This window comes from Spermophilus citellus (genome assembly GCF_964194105.1).
Source record: "Spermophilus citellus genome assembly, chromosome: 4".
NCBI classification, from domain to species: domain Eukaryota; kingdom Metazoa; phylum Chordata; class Mammalia; order Rodentia; family Sciuridae; genus Spermophilus; species Spermophilus citellus.
Window position 1 is genome coordinate 160,189,120 of NC_138185.1, and position 22,038 is coordinate 160,211,157.

The 22,038-nt window shown below is 36.9% G+C and overlaps 1 protein-coding gene across 1 annotated transcript; it reads left to right on the forward strand.

Annotated features, from left to right (window-relative positions):
- The first annotated feature begins 924 nt into the window (after positions 1 to 924).
- Positions 925 to 19,084, forward strand: CHURC1 (churchill domain containing 1). The gene is made up of 4 exons (XM_081289748.1): positions 925 to 1,055; positions 10,340 to 10,475; positions 12,717 to 12,787; positions 18,847 to 19,084. The coding sequence occupies exons 1-4, from the start codon at positions 1,017 to 1,019 to the stop codon at positions 18,937 to 18,939; spliced, it is 339 nt and encodes a 112-aa protein (XP_081145874.1). The 5' UTR covers positions 925 to 1,016; the 3' UTR covers positions 18,940 to 19,084.
- The last annotated feature ends 2,954 nt before the right edge of the window (positions 19,085 to 22,038 follow it).

A 22,038-nucleotide genomic window follows, 5' to 3' on the forward strand; every position in this document is an offset into this window, starting at 1 on the left:
AGTGGAGACATATTACCATATTAGAAAACCCAGTTAAACTGGCTTGCTTTGAAATGGTTATTAGGGTCTTCTCTAAAGAAAAGAGATCCCAAAGTCTCATATGTTCCCCAATCTTTCTTTACTGATTTGACAGCAATATTACAGGGTTAAGGGATGATGTTGATGTTCCCATTAAATGTCTCCATTGGAGCAGCAGAGTATGATGAAGATGGGTAGATCAGAAGCACAGAGACAGAGTTTAGAGATCTGTATTCAGGTTAATTATATCATTGTGAATAAGATGCTTTCAATACAGAGGGAAAGGAAGAGGCAAGGTGTCAGTTATAAGCATTTGGAGATCCAAAGGAGGATCAGGAAATAATGCTGGCTTTCTGTTCACATAGTACCTGCCCACCACTGAGGTGCTTCTGTGATACAGAAAGAGATAGAAACACGTTTTCCACTTTTAGGTCCTACAGAGGACGCCGGGATGGTCATTTAATAACATTTTAAGTGCTCTTTTTAGGAGATTCTCTGCAGAGCTCCAAACGCCTCTTTTTAAATACTTCAGCTATTGTTTAATCATCCACCAAGATCTGATCTCTAATCACTCTCTCCGCCCTAAAAAACGGTACAGAATAAAGTATTTTCATTTCCGTTTTATATGCGGAGTAGGCAGAAGCAGCGAAAAACAATTCTCTTGTCTGTTGGGATTGGCCTTCCTGGCAGCCTAAGCTCTGTAGACGCCTATTTAAAAGTGAGCTCAATCCAAGACCCACTTTCCCTTTCCGCCACATCTGCGGGTCCTGGGGCATTTCCCCTTTCTCAGAAGTTTGCTGACGTCGGACACCCAGGCCCGCAGTGTAGCCCGGGAGACCCTGGTGCACCCTGTCTTAACAACAGTTGCTAGGGGGCGGAGACTTTGAATCTGTTCGCGAGGCCAAATATCCCAGGGTCGGACACATGGGGCGCATGCGGCCACCGTCTCTCAGCTATCGCGAGGTTTCAACTTCCCGGAAGCGGTGGAGGACGTCGCGATGTGTGGGGACTGTGTGGAGAAAGAGTATCCTAATCGGGTGAGCAGGGGTTTGCCGAGAACCTACCCCGCGCGGCCAGCCCCGAGGCTGCTCATACTTCCGGCCGGCCTTCCCGACCGGCCAGGCGCTGGGCAGACTTGGTGCACTGTGGATTGCAGTGACCCCCTGGCTGTATTTAGGCCTAGGTCAGCAAGGCGGAGTGTGGCGGTCCGTACCGTCGGTCCCCGCCCCGGTGGCTGACATCAGCCGTCATTCCCGTTCTCTTGAGCGCCCGGGGACCGCATAGGAAGCCTCAGCACCAGCACCACTCACCCCGGGTTGTCCTCAAGCTCGATTTGATGCAGTTGGATTTTCTTACCGAACTCTAGCGCTAGAGGGGACCTCCTTGGTCATCCCTTCTAACCCAGTTTTGCAGATGATGAAACTAATGCTCAGAGAGGAGGAATAATTTGTCCAAATTCACATTCTAGGTAATATGAGAGCCAGAACTAGAATTCAGGTTTCCCAGTTGCTACCTTCATTCGTTCGTTCATTCATATATATTGGATATTGAACCCGAGGCGCCCTACCCCTGAGCTACATCCCCAGCCCAGATCCAGAGTTCCAGAGGCTGGCCTCGAACTTGTGATCCTCTTGCCTCAACCTCCTGAGAATCGCTGGGATGACCAGCTTGTTACTTTATTTTAAATCTCTGTTTCTCTCAGGCCCAGGTGGTTTCAGACCTTGTAGAGCTTTGTTAATTGAGGGCATACTTATTGAACATCCACGTGTGTATAGGTCACTTTGAGGCTATGAAAGGATGTGCTGCTTAAGAATATAGTGTGGAGGAGTAAGTGGTTAACGGAAATGGAAGGACAAACCATGTATAAAATGAAGTTTAGAGAGGAGAGAGTAATAGGGTATGGGATAGCACTGCTATCCCCCATCCCCGCCAAAAGTGTGGACTATCGCCACGACTTGAAACATAGTTGTAATTAGGTAGAAAAGAAGGAAACAAGGAGCTGGAGACTGGGGGAAAATAACAAGAGCAAGAATTCTTGCATGGGTTGGGAGTTAGAAAATCTCTATAGTGTTTTTCCTTCTCTTAATATGTTATGAGCATTATTTAGTCTTTTGAGAAGATTCTATAGTGTATGTTCTCATATGGTACAACCACTTTGGAAAAAAGGTTTAGCATTTTACAGTAAAGCTGTGCCCACTGAAATGACCCAGCAGTTCTCATTCTGGAAAAACGTGCAAATTCTTTTGGACATATGTATAAGAAAGTTTGGAAGGGCAATTATCTGTAGTAGACTGGAAAAGTAACTTTGTAGAATGGAACATCATAAAAGAATGAATGATTGAAATGAATGATATAGAGCAGTGGTTATTTACCAGGAATGACTTTCTCCCAGGGGATATTAGCAATATCTAGATACATTGTTGGTTGTTACAATGGGGAGACCACTCCTCACATCTGATGGGTAGAGACCAGTAAACATCTTGCAATACACTGGATAGCCACCACAACACAAAATTTTATGCAGTTAAGGAACCCCGAATTAGAGTAATAAAAATACACCAAAATTACACACAACAACTGGAATTAAGTATTACAAATACAGTGTTGATAAAAGAACACAGTGTAATTCAAAATAAAATAAAAATAAAATGTATTATTTAAGAATGTTCCTGGGTGGTAAAACAATAAAAGAAAGCAAGTGATTACCATAAAGTAGTCTTGATATTGATTACTGCTAAAGGATTAGGGTGTGATAAAGAATGGTCACATAAGAGGCTGGGGCTGTAGCTCAATGGCAGAGCACTTGCCTGGCACATGCAGAGGCACTGAGTTTGATCCTTAGCACCACATAAAAATAAACAAATAAAACAAAGACATTCTGTCTGTCTACAACTACAAAAAAAAAGAAAGAAGAAGAAGAATGGTCACATGAGGGGAAGTCTTTGGGGGTGCAAAGCAGTATTTTCTTTCTTTTTTTTTTTTTTAACTGTGCTTATTCAGTTTTTCCTGGAACTTTTCTTTCTTTCTTTTTTTTTTTTTTTTTTTTTTTAGAGAGAGAGAGAATTTTAATATTTATTTTTTAGTTTTTGGCAGACACAACATCTTTCTTTGTATGTGGTGCTGAGGATCGAACCTGGGCCAGGCCGCACACATGCCAGGCGAGCACACTACCGCTTGAGCCACATCCCCAGCCCGAGTATTTACTTCTTGACTTGGGTGGTGATTCTAGAGATGTTCACTTTGTAATTATTTATTATACTTATATATGTTTTGTTTCATATGTTTTTCTGAATTGTGTTCTATTATATACATTGTTTTAATTTAGAAAGATTTTTATGAATCTAATAAAGAACATTACATATTAGACCATGCTGGGAAAGTTTTCAATAGAGGGCATTACAGAGATTAGGTTGAATTCTTAAGAGTGGAACCAATTGAAAGATTTAAGTCATATTAAGACATTACTATAGGCAACCATCACTGTAATAGTGAATAGGGAAATGATCTAAAATCTCTTATTAGGAAAATGAATCTTGGCTGTATGTTGGGATGATGGGGTGAGGGGAGTAGGAAAGGAGACTTCTGTAGAGCATGGCAACAGTATAGCCATGAGATAGTGAAGGCCTGATTTCAAAGAAAGAATTAATAGGACTCAACCAATACAGTGTTGGAGAGAAGAATGGAAGAGATGTAGATGATCTCAGGATTTTTAGTCTAGGCAACTGGGAAGTTGGAAGTATCATTACAGAAATTGTAGGTATATGGGAAGAAAAATCAAGTTGGGGAGCAAATGGTTAAATTGTTGTTATGGTTGAGATTGAGAACTTAACATCTGAGGAGTCAAAGATACAGCATTGCAAATAACAAAGATGTATCTGTCTGTAAGATTCAGAAAGATGAGTCAGCCAAATCAAAGTGTCAAAATAGAAAGAATTTGTTCTCTGAGGAAAAGAATGTGGAGAACCAAAGACTCGGTTTCAGAGAATAAATTAATTTAGGAAATAGAAATTTTAAAGTCTCAAGAAAAGTGCTCTGAAGCACTTTTTCTCTGCTTTTATTCTCTCCTAAAATAATTAAAGGGCTATCATAAGGAAGAATTAAACTTTTTTTTTTTTTTTTTTTTTTTTTTGGTACTGGGGATTGAACTCAGGGGCACTCAACCACTGAGCCACATCCCCAGCCCTATTTTGTATTTTATTTAGAGACAGGGTCTCACTGAGTTGCTTAGTGCCTCGCTTTTGCTGAGGCCGGCTTTGAACTCGTGATCCTCCTGTCTCAGCCTCTGGAGCTGCTGGGATTACAGGCATGTGCCACAATGCTCAGCTAAACTTTTTTTTTTTTTTTAATTTCAGAAAACAGATTTAGAAATAAGTAGTGGGTGGGTGTTATGAGTTTGTAGACTTTGAATCAGAATAAGGAACTTTATAACAGATGTTCAAAAAGGGAATGAATAACATTTAGAGGAATTGAGTTGTCTTCCTGACTGACAATTTAGCATCTCAGGGACCCTTTCAACTCTGGGATTTTTTGAAGTTTAAGGACAGAGTAGAAACCACTTTGCTCAAGCTTAGTGAAGGAAAGAGTAATAAAATGTTGGCAGCAAATATGGTCCACTAATTAAAAAAAAAATTGGCAGAGAAAATAGATTAGCTTCTCCAGAAGCTCTAAGTGCACAGAAAGTAAGTAATATTTAATTATTTATTTTTTGTTACATAAAGTTATCCGGTGTTTTGTGTTAGATGTTTTTCACAGACTAGAAATACATGAAATCCTAACAGGTCTCTGACCTACTTGCTTGTAATGTTACACTGAGAATTGAACTCAAGCATGAATCTGGTTGGAAATGAACCATACTAATTTTCTGAATCCAAATGGATTTTTGCTCAACTATGAACTAAAAAAAAATGTTTTCTATCAGAAAAGTATTTAACAAACCACTTGGAACTAGAACTGTATTGTATTTTTCATAATACAGGCCAAAATCATAATAAAATATTTTTCAAATCAAACTGGAAACAAAAACCTGTTTCACATATTTTAAGTTTCAGCTTTAAACATTTTAGTAATTCATCAGTAATGCAGAAATAATTAATTTAGATTAATCAGAGGGAAAAAATCAATTGTGCATTAGTGATGTTTAAATTTAAAATTATGTGTTTTAAAACTAACCCATCAAGAGGCTGGGGTTGTAGCTCAGTGGTAGAGCGCTTGCCTAGCATGTGCAAGGCACTGGGTTCAATCCTCTGCACCACATAAAAATAAATAAATAAAATAAAAATGTTGTATAAAAAAATGTATCTGTTAAAAAAAGAAAAACCTAACCCATCTAAGTTTATGTACTCAAATGGTTACCTGGTTCATAGAATTAGACAAATTTAATTAAATGCTGAGTTGAATCTGTAATTACTAAAACAATTGTATGTGGGCAGGTATTTTAAAATGATATTCTGCATTTTTAAAATTTGAGGGTTTAAATGCCTGTATTAAAAAAGAATAATCATGAATCAATAATTAAACTTTTACTAAACTTTCATAACAGAGGAAAAACAAGAACAAACTAAATATAAATCAAGCAGAAGGAAGGAAATAAAGATTGGAAGTTAATGAAATACAAAATTGAAAAGCTATAAAGAAATCACAAACCAAAGCTGCTAGTTCTTTGAAAAATATGTTCTTTTTTTTTTTTTTTTTCTTTTCATTGCTGGGTATTGAACCCAGGACCTCATACATGCTAGGAAAGTGCTTTACCAGCCAGATATTTTCTTGTCATGTGTGTATATATGTATGTTTGCAGTACTGGGGATTGAACCTAAGGGCACTCCACTGGCTGTGTCCCAGCGCTTTTTTATTTTTCATTTTGAGACAGGGTCTACATTGCTGAGGCTGGCCTTTGAACCTGTGATCTTCTTGCCTCAGCCTCCTAAGTAACTGGGCTTAAAGGCTTGTGCCACTTTGCTGGGTTCCTCCATTTTTAATTTAAAAATTTTCCTGCAAAGCATATACATTAACTTACATAAACATTAACTTACATTTATTTATAGCTACATTCACATGTACCATCTGAAATAATACTTTTCCAGAAAAAACAAATTCGTCCAGTTCTTGTCAAAATAATTGCTGATTTCACAAGTTTATGAGACTTTATGTTGTAATTGTCACATTGATTATCATCTGTACTGCCATACCAATTATAATCATAGTTTTCAGCCATTTCTTTTTGCATACTTGTTTACCTTTACAACTCTTCAACCAGGATTTATCTGAATCACATTCTTTTTTGGGGGGTGGTGGGTACCAGAGATTGAACTCAGGGGCACTCGACCACTGAGCCATATCCCCAGCCCTATTTTTGTGCCTCACATTTTACTAAGGCTGGTTTTGAGCTTGTGATCCTCCTGTCTCAGCTTCTGGAGCCGCTGGGATTACAGGCGTGTGCCACCACACCCAGTCTGAATCACTTTTTTTAAAGGCACTTAACATGTTGACTTTTTCCTCTTATTCTTGAAACTGTTACAGTTCACTCTTACTGTGGAATTGATTTGGATTGCAATCTTTGTTTCCCTGTCATTATAGAAACTTCAAAAGCTTCCTATACTTTAGTTTACTTTCCCAAATTTGAATATTGATAGTCTAATGAAAGAGCTGTCTTACTAATGAAGTTTACCCTCATTTCTTTAAATGACTGGGGCTCTTAAAAGTCCCATAAGTTTCTTACATACCATACTTGCAATTTGTCATTTCAAATATTTATTTACTTACCACATAACAGATGCAAATATCTTTCTCTTTTCCCTGTGTTTCCTTAGAGTTTACATCCTGCCTACCTACTTACAAGGTCACATTATAGAGTTCAGGCCACACTGTATAAGGTAGCTGTGTTTCTGTGTGAAATCTAGTTCAGAGTTCCATTTATTTGTAATTGGTATTTAAAATTCTTTATTTCTTTTATGACCATATTGCTTTCCTTAATTTCTTGAAGTCCTTAGCAGTTATCTTTTATATATTCAAGGCAGTCTCAATTCAAATTACAGCAGGCTTCTTTTTGGTAAAAATTTATAAACTGATTCTAAAATTTTTTATGAAAATGAAAAGAACCTGTAATAGGTAGATTATAGTATATAAACTGTCTGATTTAGATTCTTATTGTAAAGCTACAATCAAAAGAATGTTTCATTGGGCTGGGGATGTGGCTCAAGCGGTAGCGCGCTCGCCTGGCATGCGTGTGGCCCGGGTTCGATCCTCAGCACCACATACCAACAAAGATGTTGTGTCCGCCGAGAACTAAAAAATAAATATTAAAAAAATTCTAAAAAAAAAAAAAAAGAATGTTTCATGAGTGCAAAGCTAGATAATAAGTCAAGAGAACAGAGTAGTCAAAGTAGACGCTTATGTATGTGGTCATTTGACTGTTCTACAAAGGCACCATTGTAATTCAATGGAAGGATAGTCTTTGAACAAATGTGGCTGGAACAACTGGATATCCATATAACTTTGATCATTACCTCATATCAAATTATTTCAAAATATGTCATAAACCTAAACTTACAAGCTTAAATTATAAAACTTCTAGAAGAAAACATAGGAGAAAAATCTGTTCAACCTTGGGGATAAGCAAAGACGTTTTAGGAGACAAGAAGCACAAATCATTAGAGAAAAAAATAAATTGGACTTTTAAAAGCTCAACACTGTTCTTCAAAGAACATCATTAAAAAAAGAAAGCAAACTAGGGCTGGGGATTGACTCGGTAATAGAGCACTTGCCTAGCATGTATGAGATCCTGAGTTTAGTCCCCAGCATCTCAAAAACAAAAAACACAAAAAAGAAAGCAAATTAATGACAAGGAGAGAATATGGCATAATGTATTCAGCAAATGACTTGTATCCAAGATATATAAAGAAATTTTATTACTCAGTATAAGAAGATAAACAACAAAGAATGGGCAAAAGACTTGAATAGACACTTCACATAAAGAGACATTTTAATAGGCATCACAAAAATATGTTCTCCACCATTAGTCATCAGGGAAATGTAAGTTTAAATGATAATGAGTTTTTACCGCTTTACATCACTAGAATGGCTAAAGTAAAAAAGACAAACCTAGTATCAGTGTATATATGGAACAACTGGAACTCAGTGCATTGATGAGAATGTAAAGTGAAAAACTTTGGAAAACAATTTGCCAGTTTCTGAAAATTAAATATACCATTTTTAGCAAAGAATTTAGCAATTCCATTTCTAGATTCTTTCCCCAAGAGAAAGGAAGACATATGCACACAAGACTTGTACATGAATCTTCATAGTTGCTTTATTTTTACTAGCCCCAAAGTGAAAAAAACCCAAATGTCCATCAACAGGAATTAGTCCATACAATGGAATACTACTTGGCAATAGAAAGAATTGAACTACCAATATATTCAGCCACATAGATGAATAACATAGATATTATGTTGAACAAAAGAAAGTGGATACAAAAGAGTATAATAATTCTTTTTATGTAAAATTCTGGAACATGCAAGACTGTAGAGGGAGAATCAGATTATTGGGTGCCTGATAGGGGTTGGAGATAAACTGCAAAGCATGAAGGAACTTCCTGAAGAGATAGAAATATTCTGTATTTTGATAGGGATTGTGCTTATGTGGGTATACACATTTGTTACAAGTCACTCACCTGTGCCCTTAAAATATGTGAGATTTTTTGTCTGTAAATTATACCTCAGTAAAATTTATTTATTTGTTTATTTATTACTGAGGATTTACCCCAGGGATGTTTTACCACTGACCTGCATCCCCTCTCCTTTTTATTTTTTATTTTGAGACAAGGTGTCACTAAATGCTGAGGCTGGTGAAACTTCCATACCTTTTGCCTTAGCCTCCCAACTTTCTGGGATTATAAGTGTGTGCCATAGCACCCAGCAAATTTGCTTCCACCAGAGCTAATCTCATCCTCAATACATAGAACTAAGAAGCCTCTCAGAAGGGAGAGATTAATTGTACTTCTGGGAATCCAGGAAGACTTCATTGTGTCATTGAAGGTGGGTCTTAATTCCCTGGTATTTCTTAAATTCCATGAAGTTGGAAACTTCTTTGGCTCATCCTTGAATCCTACATGGTGCTTTGCATGGTATCAGCCACATAAAAGCGTTAGAGAAAATGTTGATTCTAATGATTTTGTAATCACATTAACTATTTAAAAATACTCTAAATTTGTTGCATGGAATTAGACTAGATTATCTGTAAAATGACTTAATTCTTAACAATTATTTATAAGCCTTTAGCAAAGATTTTCCTTAAATCGGGAAAATGAGTTGTTTATAATTTCTTAGTGATGAAGCAAAACTCTTTCTTTCTTGAATGCTGTTATGTTAGTCTGATGAATTGCAGAACTTGCCTTCTCTGCCTGAATCATACGTAAAAGATTGACATCTGTAGATCTAGATACTTTTGTTATTTTGTGGTTCTATTAAGGCTTAAGAAAAAGGCTGTCAATATTCAATTTAACATCACAGTATATGAGATCATCTTTAGCATGGGCTCAATCTTTCTATTTTAGTTGAATTTTTAATTCTAGTTTTATGATATGCCTCATTTAATAGTAGGCTTTTAAATTTTTCTAATTTTTCCTTTACATATTTTGTATTATTAAGGTTTCCTTATTGTTTCTATGTCTATTTGTACTTAGTTCTCTTTTTTCTATTCTTCTTTAAAATTTTGTTCTTTTTATTTATACATGACAGTAGAATGTATTTTGACATATATGCATGGAGTATAACTTCCCACTCTTGTGGTTATACATGATGTGGAATTACATTGGTCGTGTATTCACATAGGACTTAGTTCTCTATTAAACACAGCTGCAGCCCTCAGAGACTTATACACCAACATTGCTTCGATTTTATTTTATTTATATATATATCAGTATTATTTAGGAGAGCTGGTAATTTCAAAACTTACTTATTATAGCCTTAAAGCAAGTAAATTCTGACCATATTTTTTTTTTGTCTCTGGAAAATTTTAAGCCTATTAATTGTTTTCATCAAAGATTTCAAACTGTATTCCTGAGCATGGTGACACACCTGTAATCCCAGTGACTGAGGAGGCTGAAGCAGGAAGATGGGAAGTTGGAGGACAGCTTCAGCAATTTAGGGAGGCCCTAAGCAATTTAGCAAGACCCTCTCTTAAAATAAAAAATAAAAAGTTCTGGGCACATAGTTAAGTACCCCTGGGCCTCATCCCTCAAAAAAACAAAACCACACACACTTAAAAACAAAAACAAAAAAACTCAAAATGTAAGAAAACTGAATTCCTATTTCTGATATTTTAGGGTAACACCTGTCTGGACAATGGATCTTTCTTACTGAATTTTACAGGCTGTGCAGTATGCAGTAAGAGGGATTTTATGCTGATCACAAACAAGTCCCTTAAAGAGGAAGACGGAGAAGAAATAGTTACCTATGATCGTAAGTAGAGGTTTCTTTTTTTTTTTTTTTCCCTCCTGAATTGGGGATTAAACATAGGGACTTGTGCATGCTAAGCAAGTCCTCTACCATTGAGCTACATCCCCAGTCCTTTTTATTCTTTATTTTGAGACATGGTCTCCCTACATTGCTCAGGCTGGCTTCACACTTTGAATCCTCCTGCCTCAGCCTCCTGAGTAATTAGGAGAGATTTCTTTTTTTTTAATGCCAGTCTGTTAGCAGATATCAGCTTTTGGAAGTTGATATGTTATGCAAATTATTCTGAGGCCTCTTTCAGTCATTTAGCAACACTCAGTTATGAACTAGGTTTTTAAGAAGAAAATATAGTTAACACCTCTTTATGTAGTATCATCAGATATTCTACATGAATTATTTTTTTGGAGGGTAGGTAGGTACTGGGGTTTGAACTCAGGAATGCTATATCACTAAGCTATAATCCCAGCCCTTTTTATTTATTTATTTGTTTTTTTAAGATAGGGTGTTCCTGAATAGCTGAGGCTGGCCTTGAACTTGGCTTTACCTCCTGAATTGCTGGGATTACAGGCTTGCACCAACCTGCCCTGCTCACATAAATGACTTTTTTTTTCCTTCGATATTGAGGGTTGAATCCAGGGACACTACCACTGAGCTACATTCCCTACATCCTTAGCCCTTTTGTTTTTTATTTTCAGACAGGGTCTCACTAATTTGCTCAGGCTGGCATCTTCCTGCCTCAGCCTCCTGAGTCACTGGAATCACAGGCATGCACCAACACACCCAGATACATAAGTGACTTTTGCAGGTAACTGCAGCTTGTGATTCTGGCTCCAATTTTTTGTATTAAATTATTTTTTTCAGGGACATTCTAAAAGGCTTTATATTACCTTAAACAAGATACAGGGACTTAAAAAAAATAAACCTTAGGATCATCTATGTGAATTCTCACTTTCTACTATTATAATGTCTATTGATGTCTTTGGAGCAGCTATTAAAATGTATAGGGCTTTCCACACTCCCTATACTAAATGACCCTGAAATACGATGGTTTTTTCAGACTTTTTTTTTTAAATATTTTTTTAGTTGCAGATGGACACAATACCTTTATTTTATTTGTATGTGGTGCCAGGGATCGAACCCAGTGCCTCAGGCATACTAGGCACTGAGCCACAACCCCAGTCCTTTCAGACTCTTTTCTGCCTGAATAGCTTTTTTGGTCTGTTTTTCTTTTGCTTCTATAACTTTGCTACTTTCTTATGTTACTCCTTGTCCTAGATGCTGGGAAACCAAATAAACTATGTTTAATAAAAATAAATAATTTCTGAGGTTGGTGCTAAGAATTTCTATGAGTGAATTTAGTATATGTCTGGTGCCCAGACATGGTGACAGATATTTAAACCATTTATAGCCACCTTTTTGCTTGTCTCCATGTTCTTCAGTATGTTCTGAATATATATGAGGACTAATTACACAAATATTGAAATTTTGAAAGAGGGTATGAAAGACACCAGGCCTGCAGAATAGACTCAAATGGGGAATGGTTTTCTTTCTTCTTAAGCATATATCCCTTTAAACTATTTTATTCCAGGGAGTACAATAGGACATTGGAGTAAGAGCAAGGGCTCTGGAGCCAGAGGGTTTGGACTTAAATTATGGTTCCAAAGCCTCCTACTTAAGTGGTTGTCTTAACCACAGTGTGCCTTTATTTCCTTGTTTCTAAAAAGGTGGTAATGATAGTATCAGTTGTTTTTTGAAAAGATGTAGTGAGTAAACTGGTAAAGGGATTTAAAAAATATCTAGCATATGATAAGCATGCAATAAATCATAGTTGTTAATACATTGTTTTTATTAGATTCTTTGGTTACCATTAAATTCACTCAGTGTCGAGATTGGTTTTTATTTATGTTTGGTTACAGTAATACCGTTACTGTCATTTCTGAGACTAAAAGCTTTTACTTAGATAGACCCAGCTAGCTTAAAAAACACATTTAAGTAATCTGTTAATTGATTATCTTAGACAGCTTTCAATGGGAATTAATAAGTGTACATTAAACCTCTAAGTCTAGACCCAGGTATATGGTGTTGCTACATGACAGATTCTGGATTTCTCAATAAAGCAATCTAATAATGGGTTTCCTGCTGTGTTGCATATGATAAGAGTTAAGATTCTTCTTAAGTAATATCATGCTAAGAATAGAAATTTTACTATTTTAATTTAATTACGTAAGTCTCTCTTTGTTTTGGCAGATCTGTGTAAGAACTGTCATCATGTAGTTGCCAGACATGAGTATACGTTCAGTATCATGGATGAATTTCAGGTAAATGTATAAATTTAAGGGTATATTATTTGGGGAGTGGCAGATATTAAAAATCACTTTGATAATCTAGATATACTTTTTTATAAATGAAGTTCTAGCAACTGTTCAGAGACCATCCTTCTCTTTTCCTTGTGCAAGTTGAGAGAGAAACTTTAAATATGGATGGATCTGTGCAAACCTGTTTTCATGAAAGTCGCAAATCAAAATGTGTGCCTTACAAATGAGAGCTCAATACTGTCATTTTTATTTATAAAGAGTAGCCCATTGGGGCTGGGATTGAGGCTCAGTGATAGAGTGCTTGCCTAGCATGCATAAGGCACTGGGTTTGATCCTCATTACCACATAAAAATAAAATTAAGATATTGTGTGCACCTAAAACTAAAAAATAAATATTTTTTAAAAATCAAAAAAAATGAGTAGTCCATTATGACTTCTTATGAATTTACTATTGTGGTTCCTTTTTCTTTGCCACTCTGTGATGGCACAACTGTTGACTTTAAATGTTGGCCAGTCCACCTAACTATAATTGCTGGGCATGGAAATTCCAGTAAGGATATTATTTTTTTTAATATAAAAATACTTTAATTCATGTTGATCTCAAAGAAAAGTAAGTGATTTTTCAAGGGATTAAAAATTGGAGAAGAAATTAAATAGGGGTTATTTTTGTTTTCCCTAGTTGTTATATACAGTTGAGCAATGCTGTAGTCTTAGTCTTGGTAAGAAATTGTAATATCATTTGTCAAATAAAATTATAAAATTGGTATATCAAGGTGGAAGGAGAAAAGTTGAACCAGTAGAGAATTAGGGATTTATTATAAGGACTGTGTTCATGCAGTTGTGAGAGCATGTGAGGAAGTCTGTAGAGTTTATGGCCAATAGTGCAGGGCTATTCATAGGTCTGATGATGAGGAAGAAAAGCTGAGTCTGGGAGACATAGGACAAACTAGAACCTTTGATTGTTCCTCACTGCCTCTACTTTTAAGCCTTAAGGTTGAGTTACTTATTTTGTATGAACTACATGTTTATCCCTAGGATATAAAGTTCAGAACTTTTAGTTGTCAAGGGAATTTTTTTTTTAAATCCTTTAAATTTGAGTAGTACTTTAATTAAAAAAAAAAACCTCCCATAACAGAATCAAAAAACAGTATAACCCCTCTCATTCACTCTTATTTTAACATGGAGGAAAGTACTTAATCACCTGTCATAGTCTGATATGTGCAGTTAATCTAAATAACATCTTAACTATAACTCTTCAACCTCCAAAAATTATGCCTTAAAATATTTATAAGAATGTGTGACTTAGGGCAAAATCAAGATCTCACTGAAATAGTAGTAGCCAAATAAGGGAATAAACATATCATGGGCTTAAAGATACAGCTTTATAGAGGGAAAGGAGGGTGCTTCAAGCTATTTGCCAAAAGCTCCTATGAGCTTTTTAGAGCCCCCGAATGGATATTGAGATTGTCTGTTTATGTCCCAACAGAGCCATTTAAATCAATGTCATGGGCTGGGGTTGTGGCTCAAGAGGTAGAGCCCTCACCTAGCATGCGAGAGAGAGGCACTGGATTCGATCCTCAGCACCACATACAAATAAAATATTTTATTCTATACTGGTTTTCCTTTATGACTGAATGCAGCGGTCTACAAAGCTGTCCCAGAAAAAGGTAAAGGAAGATAGCTGGTAGTCACAATGCCTAGATAGGGTGAAGTGCTCTCAGAAGAACTCTTTTAAAACAGACTCTATCTCCAGTCTCCTCATCCAACAGCTACTTCCCCCAGCCCATATTCTGTACTCTACCTACCATCAGAGGATTTTTGTTTTCCCATGGGTCAACTTTAGCTGTGGTATAATATCCAAGATTCTCATTTCAGGATTCTCCCTGGGCTGACCCAGCTTCCTTTTCTCTTATTTCCCATGACTCTTCCTTACCTACAACATGTGTAGCAGTGTCCCAACTTTAGACTCTTCCCTCTCTTCTATCAGAGAGGGAGATTTTTATTCTCTCCTCTCTAATGATACCCATGTAATTTCCTCATCAATCACGTTGACTCTTTCTAGCATCCTCTTCCCCCCAACCCCATGGGATTTAAATTTTTTTTTTACATTAAACATATTTAGTTCTTTTTTATTTGTTAAAAATAAACTTAAATTCTTTTATTTTACTTCACTACCTCTGTGATTCATCCTGTAATCCTTTCTTTCCTTTCTTTGCTTCTTTACTTGAATAGGTCTATATAAAGACTTACCATTCTCCTTATTTCCCTATATTCCTCTTATATACCTACAAACTGATTTTCATTTTTGTTTGATTTAAACTACTGTCCCCTAGGTTTCCAATGATTAGTGATTTTTGCCTCTGTTCCTAATTCTCTTAACATCTCTCTGGATCTGATTTTGTTAACCACTGTTATCTTTTTGCAGTATTTCTTCCCTTGGGGTCAATAACACTTGACTTTTTCTTCTCTTTTATTAAATCACTTTAACTGCTCCTTTGCTTTTTTTTAAAATATTTTTTTAGTTGTAGTTGACACAATATTTTTATATGGTGCTGAGGATTGAACGTAGTGCCTCACACGTGAGAGGCAGATGCTCTACCAGTGAGCTACACTCCCAGCCCTCCTTTGCTTTTTTCTCATTTCCTTTCCTATTTTTCCATGATACCCCTGAGCTTTGGTCTCTGGTCAGGAACTTTCACTATACTTCCTCCTATAGTAAGCACACATGCACTCAATCTTAGATCTTCCAAATCTCCTTCTCCAAGCCTAACACCCTACCGCCCTCCTTTTATCTTTTGTTTCTGACTAAACTACTTAACTTCTATCTTCCATGTCAACAACCATACCTACTCAAACCTAAATTACTGCAGCAGCCCCCAAACTGTAGTTCTATATACTGCAATGGAATTAATCTTTCTTAAACATCTTATCCCGCACTCCCTGTTTAACCTCTAAGTACAGTTGTTTTCCCTCTTACTATGTATGTCACCTGCTTGCTATTTTCATGTCACATTTATTCATGCATTTTCCTTGATTTGAATTGTTCCTTTTCTGTCTTCAGGCCAATTAAATCGTATCTCTTTCTATTGGAAGTTAAATTCTGTCTCTTTCTTGCTCTTGATGGTACAGTCTGTGTTCCTTTCTCCCTTTTCTGAACTTTCCTTGTACTTGCATCAGGCTTTTAATCAAGTAAATAACCTCTTTGGAACTTTTGTATCATCCTGATCATCACAGGAACTCTTTTTTCTCAGCTACCATGACTTCTTATCCTCATCCCTACCCTTTTATTTTATTCCAACGCCTTTTGGTGGGTGGGTGTGGTAGGGGATACCACAGATCAAACTCAGGGGTACTCAACCACTGAGCCATATACCCAGGCCTGTTTTGTATTTTATTTAGAGATGGGGTCTCACTGAGTTGCTTAGGGCCTTGCTAAGTTGCTGCGGCTGGCTTTGAACTCAGGGTCTCCTGCCTCAGCCTCCCAAGCCACTGAGGTTACAGGCATTCGCCACCATGCCCAGCTATTCTAATGTCTTATGGGAAATTTAAACAATAAAAAGTAAGCAGCTCCACTGCCCACCTTCAAATTGCTTTGCTTAAATTCACTCTTAGCTCATCTCTCCACAAGACTATTTTGAAGTAAATCCCAAATATACTGCTACCTCTGTAAATACTTCTAAAAGATCTCTAAAAGATAAGAATTCTATTTTTGTCACACTTGGTAGCACATGCTTGTAATCCCAGCTACTTGGGAAGTTGAGGAAGGAGGATTCCAAGTTCAAGGCAGCCTGGACAACTTAGTGAAACCCTGTCTCAGAATACAATTTAATATAATTTTTTAAAAGCCTGGGCATATAGCTTAGTGATAGTGCTTGCCTAGCATGCAGAAGGCCCTGGATCCAATCCCCAGTGCCATGAAAAAAAAAAAAAAAGAATTATGTTTTTTAAATAACCTTAATGCAATTACTGAACAAGGTAAGATTTTTCTGATGGCCAAACTAGTGGGTAAGGTGGAGACAGATTTATAGAGTTCAAACAGAAAATACATTATAAATGGTTTACAGGTTGTTTTTCAAAATCCCTTGGCAAAAAGCTCTTAAATGAACTATATGTTTACCTCAAGGAATAAAAGAGGAACTCCTGTTAGATTGTTTTCTGTTCCTCAGTGGGCCAGGGGAGAGGACATGGAGTCAGAATTAACAGAGAAAAATAGGCACCAAGAGACCCTCAAATAAACAAAAGATAACAATAAAATAAAAGATCTCATCTCACCCCAAGGCGATCCAACCCATTCTTCCTCTAACTGTAGGTCCTGCCCAGATGGAGCCCTTGAGGGTTTCCATGAATGACCTGGGCAGTGGGGCATGGTGGGGAGGGCAAGTATTATTCTTCCTACTTGGCCAGTTTTGGTAAAAGATGTCCTAATCCCACCATATTCCTGGAAGCACAGGGAACTGTGTTCCTAGCTTCCCAAGTTAAAATTCTAGATATACTTTCCTACAGAAGCACTACTGTAGATGGTTAGATTCTATAGCACTTGTACAATATAAATTTAAGACTTTCAGATTTTCCTGGGAACCTAACTGTCAAGTACATAACATCACTTCTTTGGGAAACTGCTTTTGAATTCCAGACAACTGACTTAACAATGAAGTTTGGATTCCAGACCGCCTATTCAGTAAAGATTATAGGTATAATTGGTCTCACTGATTTAATAATCTTGCCAGATGATATAATGTGTTTGTTTTTTTCTTCCAAGTTAGATTTTAAGTTTTTTAAGGTTACACTTTGTCCTTGCCTTCTTTCTTATCTGCCAGTGCACCTAGCATATTGCACAGCACATAGGCACTGAGGAGAAACTTGACAAAGGAAATACTATTTGAAAATTCAGATACTTGTCTAGCTTCACATGTTTTTCTTTTTTGCGTCTGTTGCTTTTTTTCTTGAGGTTGCCATCCTGCTAGTAATGTCTGATGGGTTACAGCAGTAGGTGTATTTGAAAGCAATAAAAGTCCTTGGAGAGGATAGATTTTTATTTTATTTTTAATTCATGAGACTTGTATTTATTCTCTGAGCTCTAGCCTCCATGTACTTCTACTCTTGAGTATAGAGTAGAATTTAAAATTAAGTGTGAGCGCTAGTTGTGTGCAAGACCCTATTCAATCCCTAGCACGATCGATCGATCAATCGATAGAAAAAATTGTGTGGTCTTTAAGAAGCAGTCTTTCTAGAGCCACAACTAAGCCCCTTCTTTGAACTCACAGTAGGAAATGGAAAGGCAGTTGCCTGCTTCTGGGGCTTTGTGCCATCACCAGTGTTTATTTCTGTGACCCTCTCTAATGACTGTGCAGGCTCAGGAAATATACTGCCTTTCTCTCCAATTTCCACACAACCAGCAGCCTCAACATCAACTGTAGAAATACTAATAGATTTTATATAGATCAATGTTTGTTTTCCCAAAGGAGATAAAAAAGCTTTTTAAGCAAAAAGTTTAAAAGAAATATGTCTCTATTGTTTATGCCTTTATTAAATATTCTAGAAAGAGCCAGCTAGGAAAATAAGACTTTGCCTAATGACTTTTCTTAAACTCACTGCTATCACATCTGGATATTTATGAAGTCTGAGAAACATGAAACTCCTTAAATAAATGAAATTCTAGGCAGTTAGGTATTAATGTATGAGACACAACATACTAGTGAATTTAACACAATTTTCCTAGAGTAGATTAAAAAACTTGTTTTAGTTTGGGAATTTTCTCCTTTCCCACTGTCTCCTGTTACATATCAATGTTAAATATCCTAGAAGAGAACAGCTCTGAGAACAGAACATATACCTAGGGATCCAAATAAGAACATTATCATGTATTTACTTTATATAAACAAAAGGCTCTGGGCAGATGTAGAATTACATAAGACATTGCTAATAGGTATTGAAGAAACTGATCAAATGTACAGAAAAATATCCATGATAATTTGTAGAGAAGAGCTTTACTGAACAGAATCAGTTATGAAGCACCTTCCTCCCTGTCCCTCAAGGTAATTATGCACTTTGTCTTGTTCTAGGAATACACCATGCTGTGTCTGTTATGTGGCAAAGCTGAAGATACTATCAGTATTCTCCCTGATGACCCCCGACAAATGACTCTGTTATTCTAAGACTCCGTCTACAGTTCTGTTGTAACTGTGTTATGTTGGTTCACAGAAAGCCTGATAGTTTGTTTAATAATGAAAAGTTCTCTGCATATTTTCTTTCATGCTAAGACCTAAATATTCTTTGAAATAAAAGTAATTTGGGAAATTATTGTACCTAGAGTTGAGTTCTTCTGTTGAAGTTTCTAGTTCACATCAGTGTAGCCGAAGTGAAATATCTTTGTTGCAGTTATTTGACCAGAAAAATAATTAGAATGAGTGCACACCTAGTGCCCAGATCTTGGTTTCTCCTAAAAGGAACCAGGACTTCTTGGAAAAATGTCTGGTGGACTAGAGCAGGAAATAAGTATCTGGAAATGAGCCTGGAGCATCTTGTGTCACAAAAAAATTAAGTGCTAATTTTAAAAATGTCAAAATTATTAGGGTTTTATCAGACAAAGAAGTCAAATGGAGAAGCTTCCAGTGACCAAAGCTGGAACAATTTGAGCAGCAAAATAAAATTATATTGGATTATAACCCAAACTACATAATAAATAACTGTGAGTCCTTCATTACTGGTAAATAAATGGTTGAATGAGGGAATGAATAAAGAAATGGGAGAGAATAGACACATCTTCTGTACAGAAAAATTCCAAATAATTTCTGTAGATACTCCCCACCTGAAGCATAGGCTGTTCATAGTGACTTCCTTCCAAGAAATATGGAACTGGGGAATAGCTTTACAGTGGAGAAACCTGATAAACATTAGCTCAGCCAGGTTATCAAGGTTAACATCATCAGTGATGAGCCATGTTGATAGCATGTACTCTTTTTTTAAAATATTTTTATATGTATGGACCTTTATTTTATTCATTTATTTTTTTGTGGTGCTAAGGATCAAACCCAGTGCCTCACACATGCTAGGCAAGCGCTCTACCACTGAGCCACAGCCTCAGCCCCGATAGCATGTACTCTTGATGTGATAGGATGAGAATGGTGCTTTTCCTCTGTAGTATTCCTTCCAAAAAGCCATTACCCCAGTCTAAAATCATGAGAAAAACATCACACAAATCCCAATTGAAGGACATTATACAAAGTACTTGACCAATGCTCCTTGAAACTGTCAAGTTCTTAGAAAATAACAAAAGTCTGATAAACAGTTGCCGCAGTCTTGGCTGGGCACAGAATCACGAGCCACCACACAGCTTTGTAGATTCAAACTGCAATTCTTTATTCCCGAACTCACACCGGCCTCCACACACTTTCTGGGGCAATCCCAGTTCCACTGCCACCCAATTCACCTCCTCCACGAGGCTTTCTTCCCAAAATGCTCTCTGAATCTCACGAGAACTCCATGGGAGCTCAGGCAGCAGGAACGCCCTAATTCCAGCAGCAATAATCCTCAACATCGAACTTCCTAAAATCCAAGGTCTTAAACTGGGAACGCCCTTAACCCAAGGACCGGGATACTTCCTCAAACCTGATCAGCTCTAAACCCGGATCCGCCTTGGTCTTTGAGCAAGGTCACCTTACATGCAATGTCAACAGCGAAATCATTAACATGGGGTACGCTAGCAAGGAAATTTTGATGCGTCATTTCTACTTGGTAATGGCCCTCAGCAAACAGTCACAGACAAGAAGGGCCTAATAAGACATGACAATTAAGTGTAGTATGGCATCCTAAAGGGCATCCTGCACCAGAAAAAAAGGACATTTGGTTGAAACGGGAAACTCTGAATAGCATGGTTTCAGTCACTCCAAAGGGATCTTAGAATGTCTTATTTTGCTAGTTGAAAGAGCAATTATCTGGGCTGGGGATGTGGCTCAAGCGGTAGCGCGCTCACCTGGCATGCGTGTGGCCCGGGTTCGATCCTCAGCACCACATACCAACAAAGATGTTGTGTCCGCCAAGAACTAAAAAATAAATATTAAAAATTAAAAAAAAAAGAAAGAGCAATTATGGGGGTCATAAACTCAAGCATTTAGGTCTCTCTGCTATTTGATATCAATATAATCATTAAACATAGCATTGCTTGGGATTTCATTGTCCCATTCCTATAACATTGGGTTAATAAAATGTGATATACTCATTTTGCATTGTTAGGAGATCCAAATGAATTAATGTAAAATACTTTGGAAAGCATATAAAGTACAAAGTACAATGTGGTGGCTTCAGTTAGTTCTTCTCATTCTGAAACCGGAACTTCAGGGGTCCAGCTTTAGATACTGTTTCCTCTTTACATATATGAGATTAGAAAATTCTGAGCTAAAGGTTTGCTTATAAGGAAAAAAAATAGCCAATTGTTCATTGTTGATACCAGGGAAAAGCTTTATTATGTAACAGCATGGTAATAATAATAGCTGAGGTTTATTGAGTACTTCCTCTGTGCCAACAGACCATTTAAAGCACTTATTTAATCCTCATTAACACCACCATAAGATAAGTACCATCCTTATTCCAACTTTAGAGCAAGAAAAAAACTAAGACACAAAGAAGTAAAGTAACTTGCTCAAGGTCATACAGCTACCACAGTGACTGCTTTCCAGCAGTGGTGTTTGGTAAATATGAGGTACAAGGGTCTGTCAAGGTTAGGAAGAGGTTGAGAATATCAGTGACAGCACTCCAAGGAATCTCGGCATGTCAGATAAAGATTTATTACTCAGAAAAGTTAAGTCAGCTGCTCCTTAGGGATCAGTTGTTTTATTCCTGGAAAATGTTTTCCATTTTGCTGCAAATCTATATCTGACCTGCTGAGGAAATCGTTCAGTGAAATGAATCCAAAAAGCAGAGAAAATGCTTCATTACTTTAAATAGAAGCCCTAGGCCCATTATATCCTCTATATTCCAGAATTGTCCTGTCTTGGAATTTGCTAATGCTTCCAACTTTGTCATTCGAAGCTCAGGAGTATGATCTTATATGCCCTTGCTGGTATCCTTGTCTATAGCAGAATATCTGTTTTGAACTATGCATTACAAAAGTTAAAAACATTAGATCCTATCCATGTATTTGATTATTATTATTCAATCAGCGTGATGATGTGTTTGTGACACTGTCTTTATCATCTTTCAGACCCTTTCGTGGGTCAAATGGAATAAAGACCTCTTGAATCCAGTTGTACTGAATC

What these genes read in the sequence shown, in the direction of transcription:
- CHURC1 (XM_081289748.1), top strand. Translation starts at nt 1,017, where the DNA reads ATGTGTGGGGACTGTGTGGAGAAAGAGTATCCTAATCGG. An exon ending in AGAAAGAGTATCCTAATCGG is followed by an intron (nt 1,056 to 10,339) that starts GTGAGCAGGGGT and finishes CTGATATTTTAG; the next exon opens with GGTAACACCTGTCTGGACAA. An exon ending in GTATCATGGATGAATTTCAG is followed by an intron (nt 12,788 to 18,846) that starts GTAAATGTATAA and finishes GTCTTGTTCTAG; the next exon opens with GAATACACCATGCTGTGTCT.